General features: G+C 45.5%; 4 protein-coding genes across 4 annotated transcripts; 2 read left to right on the forward strand and 2 right to left on the reverse strand.

Moving 5' to 3' along the window:
• Positions 1-1,290: 1,290 nt before the first annotated feature.
• Positions 1,291-5,395, forward strand: MONOS_14925 (putative Reverse transcriptase (RNA-dependent DNA polymerase); the record flags this gene model as incomplete). The annotated part of the gene is made up of 3 exons (XM_067867765.1): positions 1,291-2,042; positions 2,090-3,799; positions 3,862-5,395. 3 exons carry the CDS (start codon positions 1,291-1,293, stop codon positions 5,393-5,395), a joined length of 3,996 nt encoding a protein of 1,331 aa, XP_067718641.1.
• Positions 5,396-5,856: 461 nt separating this feature from the next.
• On the reverse strand, positions 5,857-7,673 carry MONOS_14926 (uncharacterized protein). Its single transcript, XM_067867766.1, has 3 exons — positions 7,538-7,673; positions 6,979-7,475; positions 5,857-6,918 (listed from the first exon to the last, which is right to left on the reverse strand). The coding sequence occupies exons 1-3, from the start codon at positions 7,644-7,646 to the stop codon at positions 6,139-6,141; spliced, it is 1,386 nt and encodes a 461-aa protein (XP_067718642.1). The 5' UTR covers positions 7,647-7,673; the 3' UTR covers positions 5,857-6,138.
• Positions 7,674-8,287: 614 nt separating this feature from the next.
• On the reverse strand, positions 8,288-10,436 carry MONOS_14927 (putative stress-induced-phosphoprotein; the record flags this gene model as incomplete). The annotated part of the gene is made up of 2 exons (XM_067867767.1): positions 8,288-10,249; positions 10,425-10,436. 2 exons carry the CDS (start codon positions 10,434-10,436, stop codon positions 8,288-8,290), a joined length of 1,974 nt encoding a protein of 657 aa, XP_067718643.1.
• Positions 10,437-10,717: 281 nt separating this feature from the next.
• Positions 10,718-14,752, forward strand: MONOS_14928 (uncharacterized protein; the record flags this gene model as incomplete). The annotated part of the gene is made up of 3 exons (XM_067867768.1): positions 10,718-13,574; positions 13,661-13,804; positions 14,025-14,752. The coding sequence occupies 3 exons, from the start codon at positions 10,718-10,720 to the stop codon at positions 14,750-14,752; spliced, it is 3,729 nt and encodes a 1,242-aa protein (XP_067718644.1).
• Positions 14,753-15,692: the final 940 nt, after the last annotated feature.

Here is a 15,692-nt window from a genome sequence, read left to right on the forward strand (position 1 = left end):
CAAGGCAAAAATTTATAAAATATGCAAGTACTTAAAAACGGCAAACTGTAATCTAACTTTTGGAAAGTCTGCTCTCCAAAAAAACACACTCCAAACAAAGCATGGCTCTGAAAAGTGCAGCCACTAAAAGAATTGTTGTAAATTACATAAAAGACACAATATTATTAAAATGTTATCGAAATATTCAAAACAAACTTCTTCTCCAAGCTGCAGTCAAGCATGCAAATTGTTTTCACATTTTTATGGTTTTTGATCTAATCGTTGAAATAAGTTCCATCAGACAAATATCGAAAAAAATTTCCCATACGTTTAATTTTTTGTTCGCAAATATTAAAATAAGCACAATAGGATGTTTTTCTTTTTCTGCCGTGGCTAGGAAATAGCAAATTTTCAAATATATAAAAATTAAAACAATTTTTATGAAAATGAATATTTTTGTATTTTTTGGGAAAAATATTAATTATTAATAATAAATATAGTAATTGTCCAAATGTGAGCTCTTCACACTCAATCAAATGTGTGTTTACATTTTTTTTTGAAAAAACTGATAATTTGCTGGGTGCGGGTTTGGCACCAGGGTGCGGGTTAAGCACCCATGGTATCACTTTATTGAAACGAATTGATCACTCTAATGAGAAAATCAAAACAAATGGGATTTCAGCATAAATAGAGTTAATTTTGTGAAAAAGTTCAAGCCAATTCTAATTAAATATCAGTACATTTTAACATTTGATCTTTGTTACTATCTTTCTTTTTTCTTTTCTTTTCTTTCTTTCTTTTTTAACACCTGATTTTCATTTCAATGAGCATGAATAAGGAAAAAAAAATCAAATGTCATATTTATATGTGCTAGTGTTTTTGGAAAAGAAAAGTTATGTGGAGAAATAAAAAACTTTAACTCCATATGTTGATGACTTCTCATTTTTTTAATTTGTTTATTTGTTTTTTCCTTCAACCATGTTTTAAAATGCATTTTCTCTTTAATTTTTATCCGGCTTATTTCATATTTTCTTTCCAAGTTTTCTTCATTTGAGGCTATATTTTTTCATTTCAAAAAAAAAAATTCTGTTCCAAACATTTTCTGCAATTATATCGTTATATATCTTTCATTCTCACGCAAATATTTATATATGTCGAAAAAATAAAAAATTCAGAAAAATGTTTGAAAGCCTTGTGAAGAACATAATCAAAACGCAAGCATTTTGATTTGCAAGAAAACATTCATTCACTTTCTTCTCTTCGATCTGAGAGTATCACTTAAGGGTCAGTCACGGCGAATCTGATAAAAGAATGCTCCCTAGCTCTCCACTCAGCACTGGACCCGCGTTGAATTCTGCCACATCAATGATGTCAGATGGACCTCCGGGAGAGACGTTTTCGAGTGTGATTTCTCATTCCAGTTCTGAATTTTCCCAGCAGATCCCGGGAGCTTCAGAAGCGAAAATAAGCCATGGCGACGATTGTTTGCTGCTAGAAAATAGTTTTAAAACAATATTTCTCAGGGATCCGGACTGCAGCTTATATGATATGGATTTACCAGAAAGATATTTGGAGGATCTTATTACTGATTTGAAGGAAGATGATTTAAGTCCATTCCTGCCAAAGGCTCCTCCTACAGCTTCGAGAACAGACAATTGGATGAACGACGCATTGGATAAGGCAGGTGAGCGAACTGAAGCATTTCTATATCCAGCCATTAAAATTTTGCTTTACACACACGCGAAATTAAAAGAAAAAGATGACGAAAAAGGACCAATTGCAGATGCAATTTTATTAGTTTCAAAAGCGCTGAAGGAAGCAAGATCTGTAAGAATTCAAGGAAGATTCGGCTTTAGGGCAGCTGCACAGATTAAGGAGAGCACAGCATCCAGTCTTCTTACTCAAAGGCAATCAGAAGTTCTTGAAGAATGGAGAAAAACAGAGAAGAGTCAACAATTCAAGCTACAAACAACGAGCTGCCCTGTGAGAAGAAGTTCGATAAGAGCCGGAACAATTCCAACCAGAAGATCAACTAGCCACAGATTTTTTCAAAGAGCTCCCCGGTTGTCAAGACAACAAAACCAAATCCGGCTGCGACCAAGTGCTTCAGGTTTCGCTTCAAGAAGACAATCAGGGGAGCGAAAATACCAATAGAAGAAACGAACAGCATTCTACAGCCCGCAGAAGTCCGACAAGAGGCAATGGTTGGAGGAAGAACTTGTTTATTTCGAGAAGAATGGGAAAAAATTGGAGGGGCAAGAATTATTGGGAAAGGAGTAATCCCTGTATGGAGGAGCAAAGCCGCGAAGGAATCACTCAAGAAAACAGGAGTATTCAACCCTTTGGAGCATCAGAGTCAAGAAGCCCAACAAGCCTTTTCAGAGATGATCAAGAAGCAACTGGAAACAAATATCATCAAGCCGATTCAGGAGAAGGATGTGAAGCATTTGAATCCAGTTTTTGTAATCAGAAAGAAAGACGGTGGCTGGAGGCAAATCGTGGATTGCCGAAGACTCAACAATGCTATCAAGACGATTTATTACAAGCAAGAAGACCACAGAACAGTGGAGAAAATTATACAAGAAAAGGATTACGCAGTCACATTGGACTTGAGCCAAGCTTATTATCTTATAAAAGTCAGCGAAGAATTATCACCATTCCTTTCGTTCGTTTTCAAAGGAAAATACTACGCTTTCCACGGAATGCCTTTCGGATACAAAGATGCGCCTCGAACGTTCACAAAAGTGATGAGGAAAGTTCTAAAATACATGAGGGAGGAATGGAGTGTGAGAGCCATTGCATACCTGGACGATATTGTTCTTCTTCATCAAGACCCGCAGGAACTCAATATTATTGTGGAGAAAACTCTTTCGATGTTCAACAAATTGGGACTGTTGGTCAATTCGGAAAAATGTCATTTAATTCCAAGTCAGCAGTTCAAATTTTTGGGCTTCCAATGGGATACCAATCAGTTTGTGGTACAGATAGAGGAATCGAAAAAAACCGAGCTGATGAAAGAGTGCAAGAAATGGAGGAGGATTGCCCAGAGCAACAGAGTTGTTTCGATAAAGAAGTTTGCCTCGTTGATAGGGAAACTGAACGCAACCAGATTCGTGTATCAAGAAGCCTCCCTGAATTTGTCACAACTGTACAAACTCCTAAACAAAGCTTTGAGTCTGAATGGATGGAAAGGAAAAATGCGCGTGAATGCATCGATAACAAATTGCCTTATGAAGTGGAGCGAAAGGCTGAAAGAGAACCAATCAAGGAGATTGAATCCAGTGTTTCGACCGGAAGCAGTTCTTACAACAGATGCATCAGGGTTTGCCATAGGCGCAACACTAAAAGTCAACAATCAAATGCTGGACTTTTACAAACTTCTTCCTCCTCCAGTCAGAAACCAAAGTTCAAATTACAGAGAGCTATTCGCTATCAATCAAGCCATCGCGCATTTCTCAAATTCCATTCGAAATCAAGAAATAAGAAATCTACTTATTCGATCAGACAACACAACAGCAGTTTACAATCTGAATCGATGGGGAGCCGGTCAGAATCTCAGAACCCTTCTGAAGAAAATATGGAATCAAACCCAAGCGCTGAAAGTAGTTGTGAAAGCTCAACATATTCCCGGAGAGAGAAACGTCAGAGCAGATGGCCTATCGAGATTGGCAAAAGGAGGAGATTACGAAGTCGAACAAGAAACACTCGAAGAGATCACCAATCAGCTTCAGATGCACATCACACTCGATGCGTTCGCAACAAAAGAAAACACAAAATCAACGAGATGGTGCGGACCAGGAAGCAATTTAAGTCAAGACGGGTTACAAATTACTTGGAAAAACGAGACAGTTCTTGCGCATCCACCGGTTCCTTTGATTCCAGCAGTGATCCGAAAAGCAGCGATGGAGAAAGCTCGAGTTCTTCTTCTTCTTCCAGATTGGAAAGGTCAGATATGGGAACCTCTACTGAACAACACAAATCACATCTCCTGGACATGGAGGAGAACGGAGGAGATAATAAGGGAAGGAAGATGGATGAAGCTAATGAATGCTACTCTTCCACCAGGAAGACTGCGGATATGCCTAATCAATCCATAACCGAAAAGGGAGAATCGTGGTGGAACGAGATTTTGGCATCAAGAAGCATGTCACGTGAACTGGCCGAAGAGTGCAAAAACAGCGTCGCTAGTGCAACATGGATGGGATACACTTATGGTTTCGCACATTTCAAAGACGGATGGGATCAGTTGAAATTCAAAGACATACCTTCTAAATTTCAGATTTGGCAAAAAAGATGCTTGGATGTGTTTGTCGCCTTGAAAAACAACGGAATGAAAGCTTCTTCATTGAGAATTGTCAGATCTGCCATTTCCTTTCTAACATCAGTATTATACGGAAAATCACTTGGGGAGAACACCTTGATTTCAATCCTGTTTAGATCATTCAGGAGATCGGAATGCAGAAAGAAAAAGAGACAAGATGATATGTGGAACCCTCAACAACTCTTCACGCATATAGAAACTATTGGAAAGAACGAAAATTTGTCATTCTCGCAGCTAACAAGGAAAACAATTTGTTTGTGTATGATGTTCTCTGCGTGCCGCTTTACAGAACTGGAAAGAATCAATCTCAAGGAATCAGAAATAGATAAGCAATCAATTAACCTGAATACATCACTAAAAACTGGACTTGAAAGAAGCAACATTGTCATCCCATTCCTCGACAAGGAAAGTTTGATATGTCCAGCAACAGCCGTTAAAGATTTATGGGATCGTGTAAAAATTCACAATCCAGCTTCTTATAAACTATTTCTGAGTTCTTCAACATATGATCCAATGAAGGTCCGAGCAATTCGAGAAGCAGCCAGCGAAATGATGAAAGATGCAAGAATCCCTTCGAACTACAGCCCATACACCTTGAAACATGCTTCAATATCAGCCTTAACAATGGCGGGAACTCCAGTCGAACAGGTGGCAAAATTCGCAAGATTATCCCCTCGTAGCAACACAGTGATTAAACATTATTTTAAATCTAACATATCAAACAAGATGGCCCAGATAATATCGTCGAATCAGGAGACAAAGAAAGCAATTCAACAGCCTTCCACAATTCCCCCATCCATATCCACACCAGACAAAAAAGATTCTATTGTTCCCATCAATCAACATTCACGTTGGCCAGAAGGCCATGAAACAGAGAAAGCAAGAGAAGAGATCTCACAACCAGACCATATTGAAGAACCAGATGATAATGAGTCTCAATCCATCCACAAAAAGCAATCAAATACCACGAACAATGAAAACAAGAAAGACGAAAATGAAATCATCGAAGAAAAATGCATTCAGTTCATTATTCGAACAAGATCACAGAGACGAAAAGAAATGATGGAAAGAGAAAATTCAGAAAGTAATCCATAACGCCCAATTACTACAAACTCTCAGATCGAAGAGAAGAAAGTGAATGAATGTTTTCTTGCAAATCAAAATGCTTGCGTTTTGATTGAAAAAGAAAATATGAAATTCACTTTCTTCTCTTCACCCACCGCGTTTTCACTCCCACCCTGTGAAGAAAGCTTTAAGCAAGTTCCAGATGCAATACCAACCCAAAACCCATTTTGAAACCCATTTCACCTTTTTCTCTTCAAGCGCAATTTGTATTTTACGCGCATTTTCCTCACTTCTTTTTTTTTTAATCAGATTCGCATGGGTGACTGACCCTTAAGTGATACTCTCAGATCGAAGAGAAGAAAGTGAATTTCATATTTTCTTTTTCAATTAAAAAAGTCAAAATTTTCATCACAAATCTATAGAATACTTAATACCTTTCATGTTTTGCACAAACAAAAAAATTTCATAAGATAAATTTATGAAAAATTGAAAAGAAAATTTTCTGTGCGAAGGGGATCTGTTATGATTCAAGAAGTGATTAAATGAATGCTTTGTGAGGAGAGAATCAAACACGATAAATAAGTTGATAATATATGTGACAGAAACAATGCTAGAAGAAATTAAATAAATGGTGAACGAAAGGTGTAATGACAAAACAAAACAAAACAAATTAATCAAACACACAAACACACGAACAAACAAACTAACTAACAATATATATATTTTTCTATAAATGGAAATGGAAATCTCCATACCTTCGAGAGTTCAGACGATTAATGAAGAACTGTATAATCAGATGGATTTTCAGACAAATAATCATTATGCGCACCCAATTTAAAAAACAATACAGAAAAGCTAAATACACAATCTTCAAGGCCTTCCTCCTCATACTTTTCAATAATCTCTTTTTTTATATCCTTTTTTTCGGCTTCATCGATTTCATCCTCTTTTTCAACAGTTAAAAAATCTTCAATTGACTCTCCTTTTAATCTTTCTGAAAGTGCATAAAAAAACCACAAGCATGTCGAACTTTTTTCAACAGTCAAAGATGGCTGCTTGATCTCATTCAAAATGTGATCAACAGCTCCACCATCAAGCAAGTATTTTATGTTCATTCTTTTTCTTCCTGCAATTCTTCCAAAAAGTTGAATGACTTCATTCGCAATTTTTTTGTCATTTCCCTTCTCTGCTCTGCAAGTCCCAATAATGCTTTTAATAAGCTTCGTGTCATCATTTCTTCTCAAATACTCACCATCAAAATACTCATCAAAGACATCCAGCCATCTCAAAATAACTCTTGTTTCTTTCAATCTGTCAGATCCTCCCTTTCCCTTCAAATCCAAGCTCTTCACCAGTTCGTCCAATTCCCTGCTTGCCTCACTCGTAAAATGAAGTTCATTCATAATTAAATCTTCCAAACTTTTGGAATAATAAAATCTCTTCGTTAAAAACTGCCAAGCAGATTGATACGCAAGTCGTGTCAAATTTTGATGCTTCTGATGATGTTCGATGATCTCTTTGATTTCATTCACAAATTGATCCTTTTCGATTCTCTATTTTTTAAAAAAAGTAAAAAATAATAAACATCACAAATTTAGCAAACAAGTTTATACCGTCATTGAACTAATGTGGCTCAAAGCAAGCAGCGCCATTTCGACTTCCTTTTGTGCTTTAATGTCTTCCTCCTTATTTAAAGCAACTTTCAAAAGGGAAGGCTTGAAGATCGAAATGAATTCATATGAAACATCCTCAATCAGCAAAAGATAACCTTCCCACAGATCTATCAAAAATTCGCTCTTCTCTTCCGTTTTCTGCTCTTTTTCTTCTTCAATTATTAACTTCTCAATTCTTTTTCGAAGCAGAGAGGTTTGAAAACCAGAGGAGATGCAATCATATAACATTTTGCGATAACCGATACATTTCAACAGATATGCAGCATTTCCTTTTGAAATTTTCATATTTTCGATTAAATCATTGATTTTATTGAACGTTCTATCATCTAATATGGAAAACAATTGATCTTCATCTATTTCTTCCGTTAATTCATTTATATCTTCATGTACCAATATCTGCAATGGATCACTACAATCTTTTAACAATTCAAGCATTTCTGCAAAATAAAACATGAAACAATTTGCACAACTTATCCATTAAAAAATTACGATTAAATACCGTTAAGTGAGCTCGGCCCAATACATCTATCCTTTCCACAACGCAGAGCTGAATAACAATTCGTCGCCTTGTCCGAGTTGGAAAACTTTTTTGATGATGTCTGCCCCATCTAAGAAATAATTTTGATTTGATGATATCAAAAAAATTTATATTGGTTTGCGAAAATTAAAATTGTGGAAAAAATATTTGGAAAATTGAAAATATTCGGAAAGTTCTTAACTTAAAAACAATATATAAAACTCGTATGACCCAAATAGATTACTTAAATTTTGAATATCCAAAACTGATATTAATAATAATTAGCATCAACTTCCTAATATAATTTCATTCATTTCAAATTTGTTCAATGATGCTTTTCCCTGTTCCATAACATTGAAATGCAGACATTCAAACACTCAAACACTCAGATATACAGACATACAGACATGCAGATACGCCTCAACAGCCTTCTATTCCAACAGCGAAAAGTCCCTTAGGCTTCTGCCCCAGAAACAAAAACTCAAATTTGAAGTGTTTTTCGAATAAAAATAAATACGATTTGCGCGCAAAGAAATAAAAGAAAAAAGCAAGCAGCCAATAATCGCTGCACTTTGCAGGCACTGGCAAAAGCAAAATGCAGCCAGGCAAACAACAAAAAAATTGAAAAATAGAAAAAGAGAAAATCACATCAATAGGGGTTTTGAATCCGCCTTCATCAGTTCTTTCTTTCTTTTGGGCAAGCCGTGCAACACCCGTTCCCCAACAGCACAGCTACCCCTCGGCGTTGTGCAGCATCTCCCGCACCTCTGCCTCTTTCCGCGCCAGCTCTTCGGTCCTGTAAACCTGCAGCCCTTGCACAACAACCGAATGCGCCTCCTTGTTGTATCCCAGCTGGCTCAGCACTGTCCCAATCCGCGCACACCCCTTCGCAATGTGGTCCAGCGGCGAGTGCAGCGCCATCTGCTGCACCTGCGCCTGCGCCTGCACCGACGCCACACGCGGCAGCACAAGCACAATCCCAAACGGGAGTGCCACACGCGCAGAACACGAGCAAGCAGGACACAAGTGCCCTCCTGCTTCCTCCGCCTCCTGGCCCTGCCCTGCCTCCACCTTCTGCTCCTCCCCTGCCAAAACACCCTCCACCGACCCTGCTGAGCCCACTGACCCCAAAGCAGGCGATGATGCGGATGGGGATGATGTGGATGGGGATGATGTGGATGGGGATGATGTGGATGGAGATGCAGATAAGGAAGTGGATGAGCAGTCTGTCTCCCCAATGCCACAAAAGCCCCCAACCCCCATGCTCACTGCCTGCACTGAAATAGACAGCGCCGCACGAAGCAGCCGTCGCCGATGCCGCACAAGCTGCAGCGCTGCCGACGAAAGAGACGGCGCCTCCAGCCCATACGCCTCGCGAGCTCCATTCACCCCATTCGCCCCTCCCATCTCCCCTGCTCCACTCTCTCCCTCCCTGCTCCCCGCCTTCTCCATCACCTTCACAAGCTCCTTCATCGCTCCGTGCGCCTCCACAAGCGCGTCCACACTCTTTGCCGTCACCTCAATCTCATCACACCCAATCGATATATTGCCATCACCATCACAATCTCCTTCTCCTTCTCCTTCTCCTTTTCCATCCCCCTTTTCTTCCCTTTCTCTCCTTTCTTCCTCTTCCTCTTCCTCCATCTCTTTCATCCGCTCCCCTGCCCTCTCTCCCCACCGCTCCCTTTCCCCCCGCCCCATCCTCTGCTCCATCCCCTCTGCCTCCTTCCCCGCCTCGTTCGCCATCTCCACAAGCGCTGCTGCCAGATTCAGCCGATACAGCATCCACTCCCTGTCTTTCACCACTGCCCTCACATAATCTCTCGCCGCCTCTCCCAGCTCCCGCTTCCTGTACTTCTTGTTCCCCCTCTCTTTCGCTGCCTCCGCCTCAAAGTGCCGCCGATCCTCCAAGCTCGCCTCCCCGTCTCCCACCCACTGCATCCCCAGCCACTCCATCATCTCTTCCTCCTCCGTCTTCGTCACCCTCGTCCCTGCCCCTGCCCCTGCCCCTGCCCCTGCCCCTTTCCTCCCCGCCAAAAACGACCCCCTCCCCGACCAGCTGTGCCCATGCGGATTCGCTCCCGACGACCCCTGCCCCCCGCTCGTCCCTATCTTCCACACTTCCTCTTCATCTGCCCCACTCGCTATCGCCTCCACCTTCCGAAGCCGCTCGTCCTCCCTCACCATCATCTCCGGATAGCTCTCCAGCGACTGCACCATCCTTATCTTCCCATACAGATCCGCCTCGCACCCGTACCGCTGCATCAGCGGGTGCCGCTCCACTATCTCAATTCCCCTGTCAAATATCTTCTGCCACCCTTTCCGCTCCTCCCGCCCCCGACTCCCCATCAGAATCTCCACCTCCCTCGCCCCAGTCACACACGCCTCGTTCCCGCGCTCTATCTCCAGCCCCCGCTCAAACGCCGCCTTCGCTTCCTCCAGCCGCTTCAGCTTTATCAGCGCATTCCCCTTCCGCGAATACCCCTTCACAAACCCCGCCGCCAGCCCAATGCACTCCTCCGCATCCCGCAGCGCTGCCTCGTACTCCCCAGCGCAGTAGTGGCACAGCGACCGGTTCGAGTATATCACATGGTTTCTTCCCTCAACCTCCAAGCAGCGCGTGTAAAGCTCAATCGCCTCTGCATATTCTTTCCGCTGGTACGCCGCATTCCCCAGCGCTTTCAGCCTGCTGCCCTGCAACCCCGATGCCCCAGTCCCACAACACCCCACAAACACAACCGTTCGTGTTCATGCCCAGAAAAGCCCACACAAAATAAACAAATAAAATACATATATAGGAATAAGTAAAAAATTTTATTTTTTTTTTAAACATGTTCAAAAAAACATAGAATTCTGCACCGCCCCACACCTCGTCAGACATTGCTGCACAACAGTCGCCTCAACAGCAGCAAGAACAGAAAATCGTGAAAAACACATTTCCATACTATTTTTCTTCAATTTGCCACGACACACACTTTTGCGTTTTCCTTCTTCCAGCGTTTTGCCGCTGCATGCCCAGCACCGTGACATCGAATTTTGGTGAGTGTCTCGTCTTCTGCCGATTTCAATTATTTGTTTTGGTTGCTTGTATTTTTTGTTTTTTGCTTGTGCCGGGACAGCAAAAGCGAAGTATTTTTTGGAAGGATATTATCTGGCGTTCAGATGAGTTATGTGCAGAACGGCCGGGAAAGACGCGGCGGAAAGAGAGACCGGTTCCGCGGAAATGGAAGAAAACGATATCGGCCGCACGGCGGCGCGGAGGAGAAGAAGTTTGAGTCTGTGTACATCCCATCTGTGCGCGAGCCGCTTGTAGAGGCAGATGTTAAATCGGTATCAGAGCTGCTTGAGCCGGCGGGACAGGGTGCAGCGTTTTCCAGCGAACCGATTTTGTCGTCGATGCTGCCTCCACAGCAACAACAGCAGCAGCACAATTATAGCCTCGCCAGCAGTGCTAGCAGTGCCAGCAGCATTGGCGGAGTCACGGTCGCGACGAGCGTGCCACCGCCACATGTGCAGGCGCAGCGGCAGAATGGAGAGCATGGGCTGAGCGCCGCGATTCGAGGTGCAGGGGTGCCTCTAGGAGGCGGGCCAAGCTCGGCGAGGGAGCAGCCATTGCCTTTCAAGGCGCAGACAGCGCTGCCCGCTTCGCCATACAAGCCACCACCACAGCCACCACAGCCACCGACGCGGATAATGCAACAAGCTGTACCTGTGCCTGTGCCTGTGCAACGCCGATCAGGCGCGCCTTCGCTTCTGGATTTGCTGGATCCGCAGAAGCCACCTCCGGGGCACTGCGAAAGCTGCTCTTCCGCGGAAGGAGCGGAAACGAAAGCGGGGCGGCAGAGCGAAGGAGGCGGAGCACCGCCATCGGGGCACTCGTCGTTTCAGTATTCTTCGGGCTCGGGCGCACGGAGCACAAGCCGCATCCCCCGTTTCCAGGCGGCACAGGGCCTGGTGTCTTCTTCGCTGTCGACAGCTGGGCAGGCTTGTGGGCAGCAGGCGCAAGCGCAGGCAGGCAGCGCAGATGCCTTTGCAGACATCGACCTTGACCTGGCCCCGATGAGCGGAGCGCCGAGGGAGTTCACTGTTTCGTCGTTTGATCCGGAGGTCTTCAGGGAATTTGCAGAGATTGTGGTTGTGGAGAAAAGAGATGGGTTTGCGGAGCTGAGGAAGGAGCGCTCTGTTGCGTCTCTTTTGGAGCGCTTTTCGATTTCTCCCTCTTCTTCTTCCTCTCGCTCTTCCTCTTTTTTTCCTCTGGGATCTGTTGGGCGGAGTGTTGCTTTGTCGAGCGTGTTCCCTGCAGCTGGGAAGGAGGAGCCATTCAGCCATGCAGGGCTTGTGCGGTCGTTGTGCCCGCTGAGCCACCAGAATGCGTCGAGTGCTTCATCGGTGCTTCCGGGGCTGCGGCATGTGCTGAGTGTTTGGGATGTGTTCAGGTGGGTGGAGGAGAAAGGGGTTGAGGTGCGTGTGGTGCCGAAAAGAGCAGAAACTGTTGCCTACAAGCAGGCGGTCTCTTTGCCATCATCATCGGATTCAGGCTATTTGGAGGAGGATTCGGCTCGCAGGAGCGCTTCGGAGTCATTGTGGGGCGAGCGAGTTTCGGAACAGACCGCAGAGTCGCACTTGTTTGTGGGTGATGCTGAAAAGGGAGAGGAGGAGGAAAAAGGAGAAGAGAAAGGGGATATAGTTGGACAATGCAGCCAGGGCACAGAAGGGTTTGATGGGGAGATGCTTCCGGCAGCGCCTTCTTCGCCAACACACGCAAGCACAGAGGCGTGGAGCGATGACGAGTGTTTGGAGGAGGAAATCAGCTTTTCGGCGCTGCCTCCACCACCGCCGTCTCCGTTGCCATTACCGTTGCTGTTGCCGCCGAGAGGTCAGATGAGCACAGCGGGGGAGAACAGAAGAGAAAAGGAAGAGGAGGAGGAGGAGGAAGAGGAGGAGGAGGGCGAGGAGGGCGAGGAGGAGTATGCTTATGGGTATTTTGACGATTTGGAGAAAGAAAATGCAAAGAAGGAAGCGGGAAAGGAGTTGGGTGGGGCTGGCTTGCAAGGTGGGAGGAATGGGGCGATTTGCAGGGTCGAGGATGAAGTTGGAAGCGACGCGTCGAGTGTTTTCCAGCAATCACTCCTGCTGCGCATCCCCAAGACGCTTCTCATGCAACATTTTCCATCAGCTTCAACACCAACAATTTCCTCCCCTTTCCCTTCCTCTTCTACTTCCCCTTCCCCCTCACATTCCTCTTCCTCTTCCTCTTCCTCTTCTTTGGGGGTGTTTTCGTGGGATTATTTCAGCGACTGGCAGATTGTTCCGTTTTCTGTGTGTGACTTTGTGCCGAACAGCATTTACACGATGCTGGCAGCGATAGTGCTGTTTGTGCGAGTGAGGATTGTGGAGTGGCTGAAAGAGGATGACAGACAGGTGAAGGCTGAAGAAGAGAAAGAGAGAGAAAGGGAAAGAGAAAATGGAAGGAAAGCGAAAGGGGAGGAAGATTTGGAGAGGGGAGAGGAGGAAATGGAGGGGATGCACTTTGGGCTGGGGATGGGTAGGGCAGATGGGGCAGATGGGGCAGAGCAGAGGGGGAAGGCGGGTTCAGGGTTGGAGGAGGAGGAGCAGCAGCAGCAGGGCGGGGCAGCGGCTCCGTTCTCCTCGCTTCTTCTTTCTGTGTTCCCGACTTACCGGCCACTGCGCACGCTCCCGTTTGTGCCGCCGCTTGTGCCGTGCGACTACTTTGCGCTGTCACCTGTTGTGCCGCCTGTGCCGTTTGGGTCTGTGTGTGCATCAGCTGTGCACTGCCCTCCAAGATGCACACCTCCTCCACTGGATGGTCATCCTCCGCTGGATGGCCATCAGGTGGAGAGCTGGCTGTCCGAGGGTGGAGGCGGGGAGTGCATCTGGCTGCCGCCGCTGTTTGTGCCGACGCTGCCGTTTGCACTGCCGCCGATGGAGAGGCAGACGCGGAAGATTCTGCACCAGATTGCGCGGCTGTTTGGGTTTACGTCGAATTCGAAAGGGAAAGGTGTGCTGTGGCATGGTGAGGTTATTATCATCATCATCATTATCATTTATTTATTTCTCTTTCATATTTTATCTGCTTGTGTGCAGCGGATGGGATGCGGCACATTGAGGTGAAGAACATCTCCGCCGCGTGTGCGTCTGCAGAAAACGGGCGTCTGTCGTCGCTTCCGTCGCTGAGGTCTGTTGTGAAGGAGATGCAGCAGTACAACCAGCATGGGGTGTCGTTTTATGGTGTGCCTTGTAACTGATGATAATGGTGGAAGTGGAGAAATTGAGGGGAGGAAATTTGTGAGAGGAAGAAATTTGTGAGGGGAAGAAATTTGTGAGGGGAAGAAATTTGTGAGGGGAAGAAATTTGTGAGAGGAAGAGTGGCTGGTGTTGAGTTGCAGAAGATATTCATTTCTCCATTTTATTTTCATTTTATTTTTTTCTCTCTCTCATTTTTGTGCAGAGCTGTTTGGGACGACAGCGTTCTTCCCGTCCTGGTTCACGGAGGCGCAGCGGGAGGAACATCTGTTTGCGCGGCGGGTGTTTGGGCTTCTGCATCCGGTGGTGCGGCTGCCGACGGGAGTGCTGTGCGACGTGGGGTGGGCGAAGAAGGTGGTGATGCGGTGTGTGGAGTGGGTGGAGCAGCAGGTGAAGAAGGAGGAGGAGAAAAAGAAGGAAAGGGCGTCGAACTCTTCTGTGCCCCCACACGCTCCGTGGCGTCTGCCGCGGCGGCTGCTGATCCCTGGGACGCAGGTGCCGATCAGCGCGCTGCCGGTGGGGGTGAGCCTGACGCTGCGGCTGTTTGATGCGGTGGAAGGGAGCATGAACCGCGGGGAGGTGGCTGTGGAGGAGGCGAAGAAGCGGCGGGGGCGGGGGAGGCGGTGGCAGGCAGGCGGGGTGGAGGTGGGGCAGTTCGGGGGAGCGGTGGAGAGCGAGGGGAAAGGCGATGGAGAAGACAAAGGGGAGGGGAAAGGCGAAGGAGGGGTGGTGCATCCGATGTACGAGAGGGTGGCCGCGGAGGTGGGTGGCGGTTTGGAAGGAGGAGGAGGAGGAGGGAGGGAGAACATCGGGTGGCGGCTGCTGGTGAAGAGCGGGTGGAAGGGGACGGGGCTGGGGGCGCGGGAAGACGGGATGCTGGATGCGCTGGAGGTGCAGGTGCGGCGGAGCAAGAGCGGGCTGGGGAAGCAGTGAAGGGGGGCAGGGCGCAGGTGGAGCGCGTTGCCAGACTGGTTTTCCATTCAATTTTGCTATTTTTGTCATTTGTTTTGCTGTTGGGGAAGAGAGGATGGAGCGAAAGATGTGTTTATCCCAGTTCTCAAAAAAAATAAAAAATAAAAATCTACTGTTGTACTTCTAATGGCTTTCTTTCATGTATTTGTTGGCCACGCAGCGTGACGAGAGAAATATAAAATTGAATTTGAATTTGGAAAAAGATAAAAAGAAGCGGCCTACCGGAATTGAACCGGTGACCTAGTGATCTGCAGTCACTTGCTCTACCGCTGAGCTAAAGCCGCATGACATCCAAATACTCTCCTGCCCCTTCTCACCCCTCGTTAAATAGCGCCTTTTTTTTTGATAGATTTGAAAAAATAAAAAATTAAAAAAAAAATATGTTTTTTGATCCTCATTGGAATAATAATTATTTTTCTTTTTCTTTTGTTTTCTTCGCTGAACCAATTTCTGAGCATTTCCGCCATGCGCTGAGCGTTTCTGAAAGGGAAGCAGACTTTGCAGCGAAATGCTGATAATTGGCCGAAATGGAAATTCCTGCATGACTTCATGGGCTGTCTGCTTTCGAATGTTGTGAATGAGCAGCTTATTTTTTTTTTTCAAGCCGTAGCATCCATTCTCGTTGTTCTCGTTCCTGCACATGCACCGCAGACGCTATCTCGACAATCTGCGATGACGTTGCATTTCACTCGCTTTTGCGTTTCCATCGGCGCCCATCTGCGCCAAGTGGATTGCAAATCGTTATTCTCCTTTTTCTCTCCATTTCCTCCTCCCCCCAGAATTTTAAGCGATGTGGTTGCACCCAAAAGAATCTGCTTTATATTTTATTTTTAAGGAAGGTTTCGCTTCTGCCCATGTTTGTGCGCAGCTATCCTGCTTATAAACAATTCTTTTTTTTTTG

This window comes from Monocercomonoides exilis, assembly GCF_001643675.1.
Source record: "Monocercomonoides exilis strain PA203 chromosome Unknown scaffold77-98982, whole genome shotgun sequence".
NCBI classification, from domain to species: domain Eukaryota; phylum Preaxostyla; order Oxymonadida; family Polymastigidae; genus Monocercomonoides; species Monocercomonoides exilis.

Coding starts and splice junctions, on each gene's coding strand:
- MONOS_14926 (XM_067867766.1), bottom strand. CDS start 7,646: ATGGGGCAGACATCATCAAAAAAGTTTTCCAACTCGGACAAGGCGACG. Junction 7,476..7,537: donor TGGGCCGAGCTCACTTAACG/GTATTTAATCGT, acceptor TTTATTTTGCAG/AAATGCTTGAATTGTTAAAA. Junction 6,919..6,978: donor GCCACATTAGTTCAATGACG/GTATAAACTTGT, acceptor TTTAAAAAATAG/AGAATCGAAAAGGATCAATT.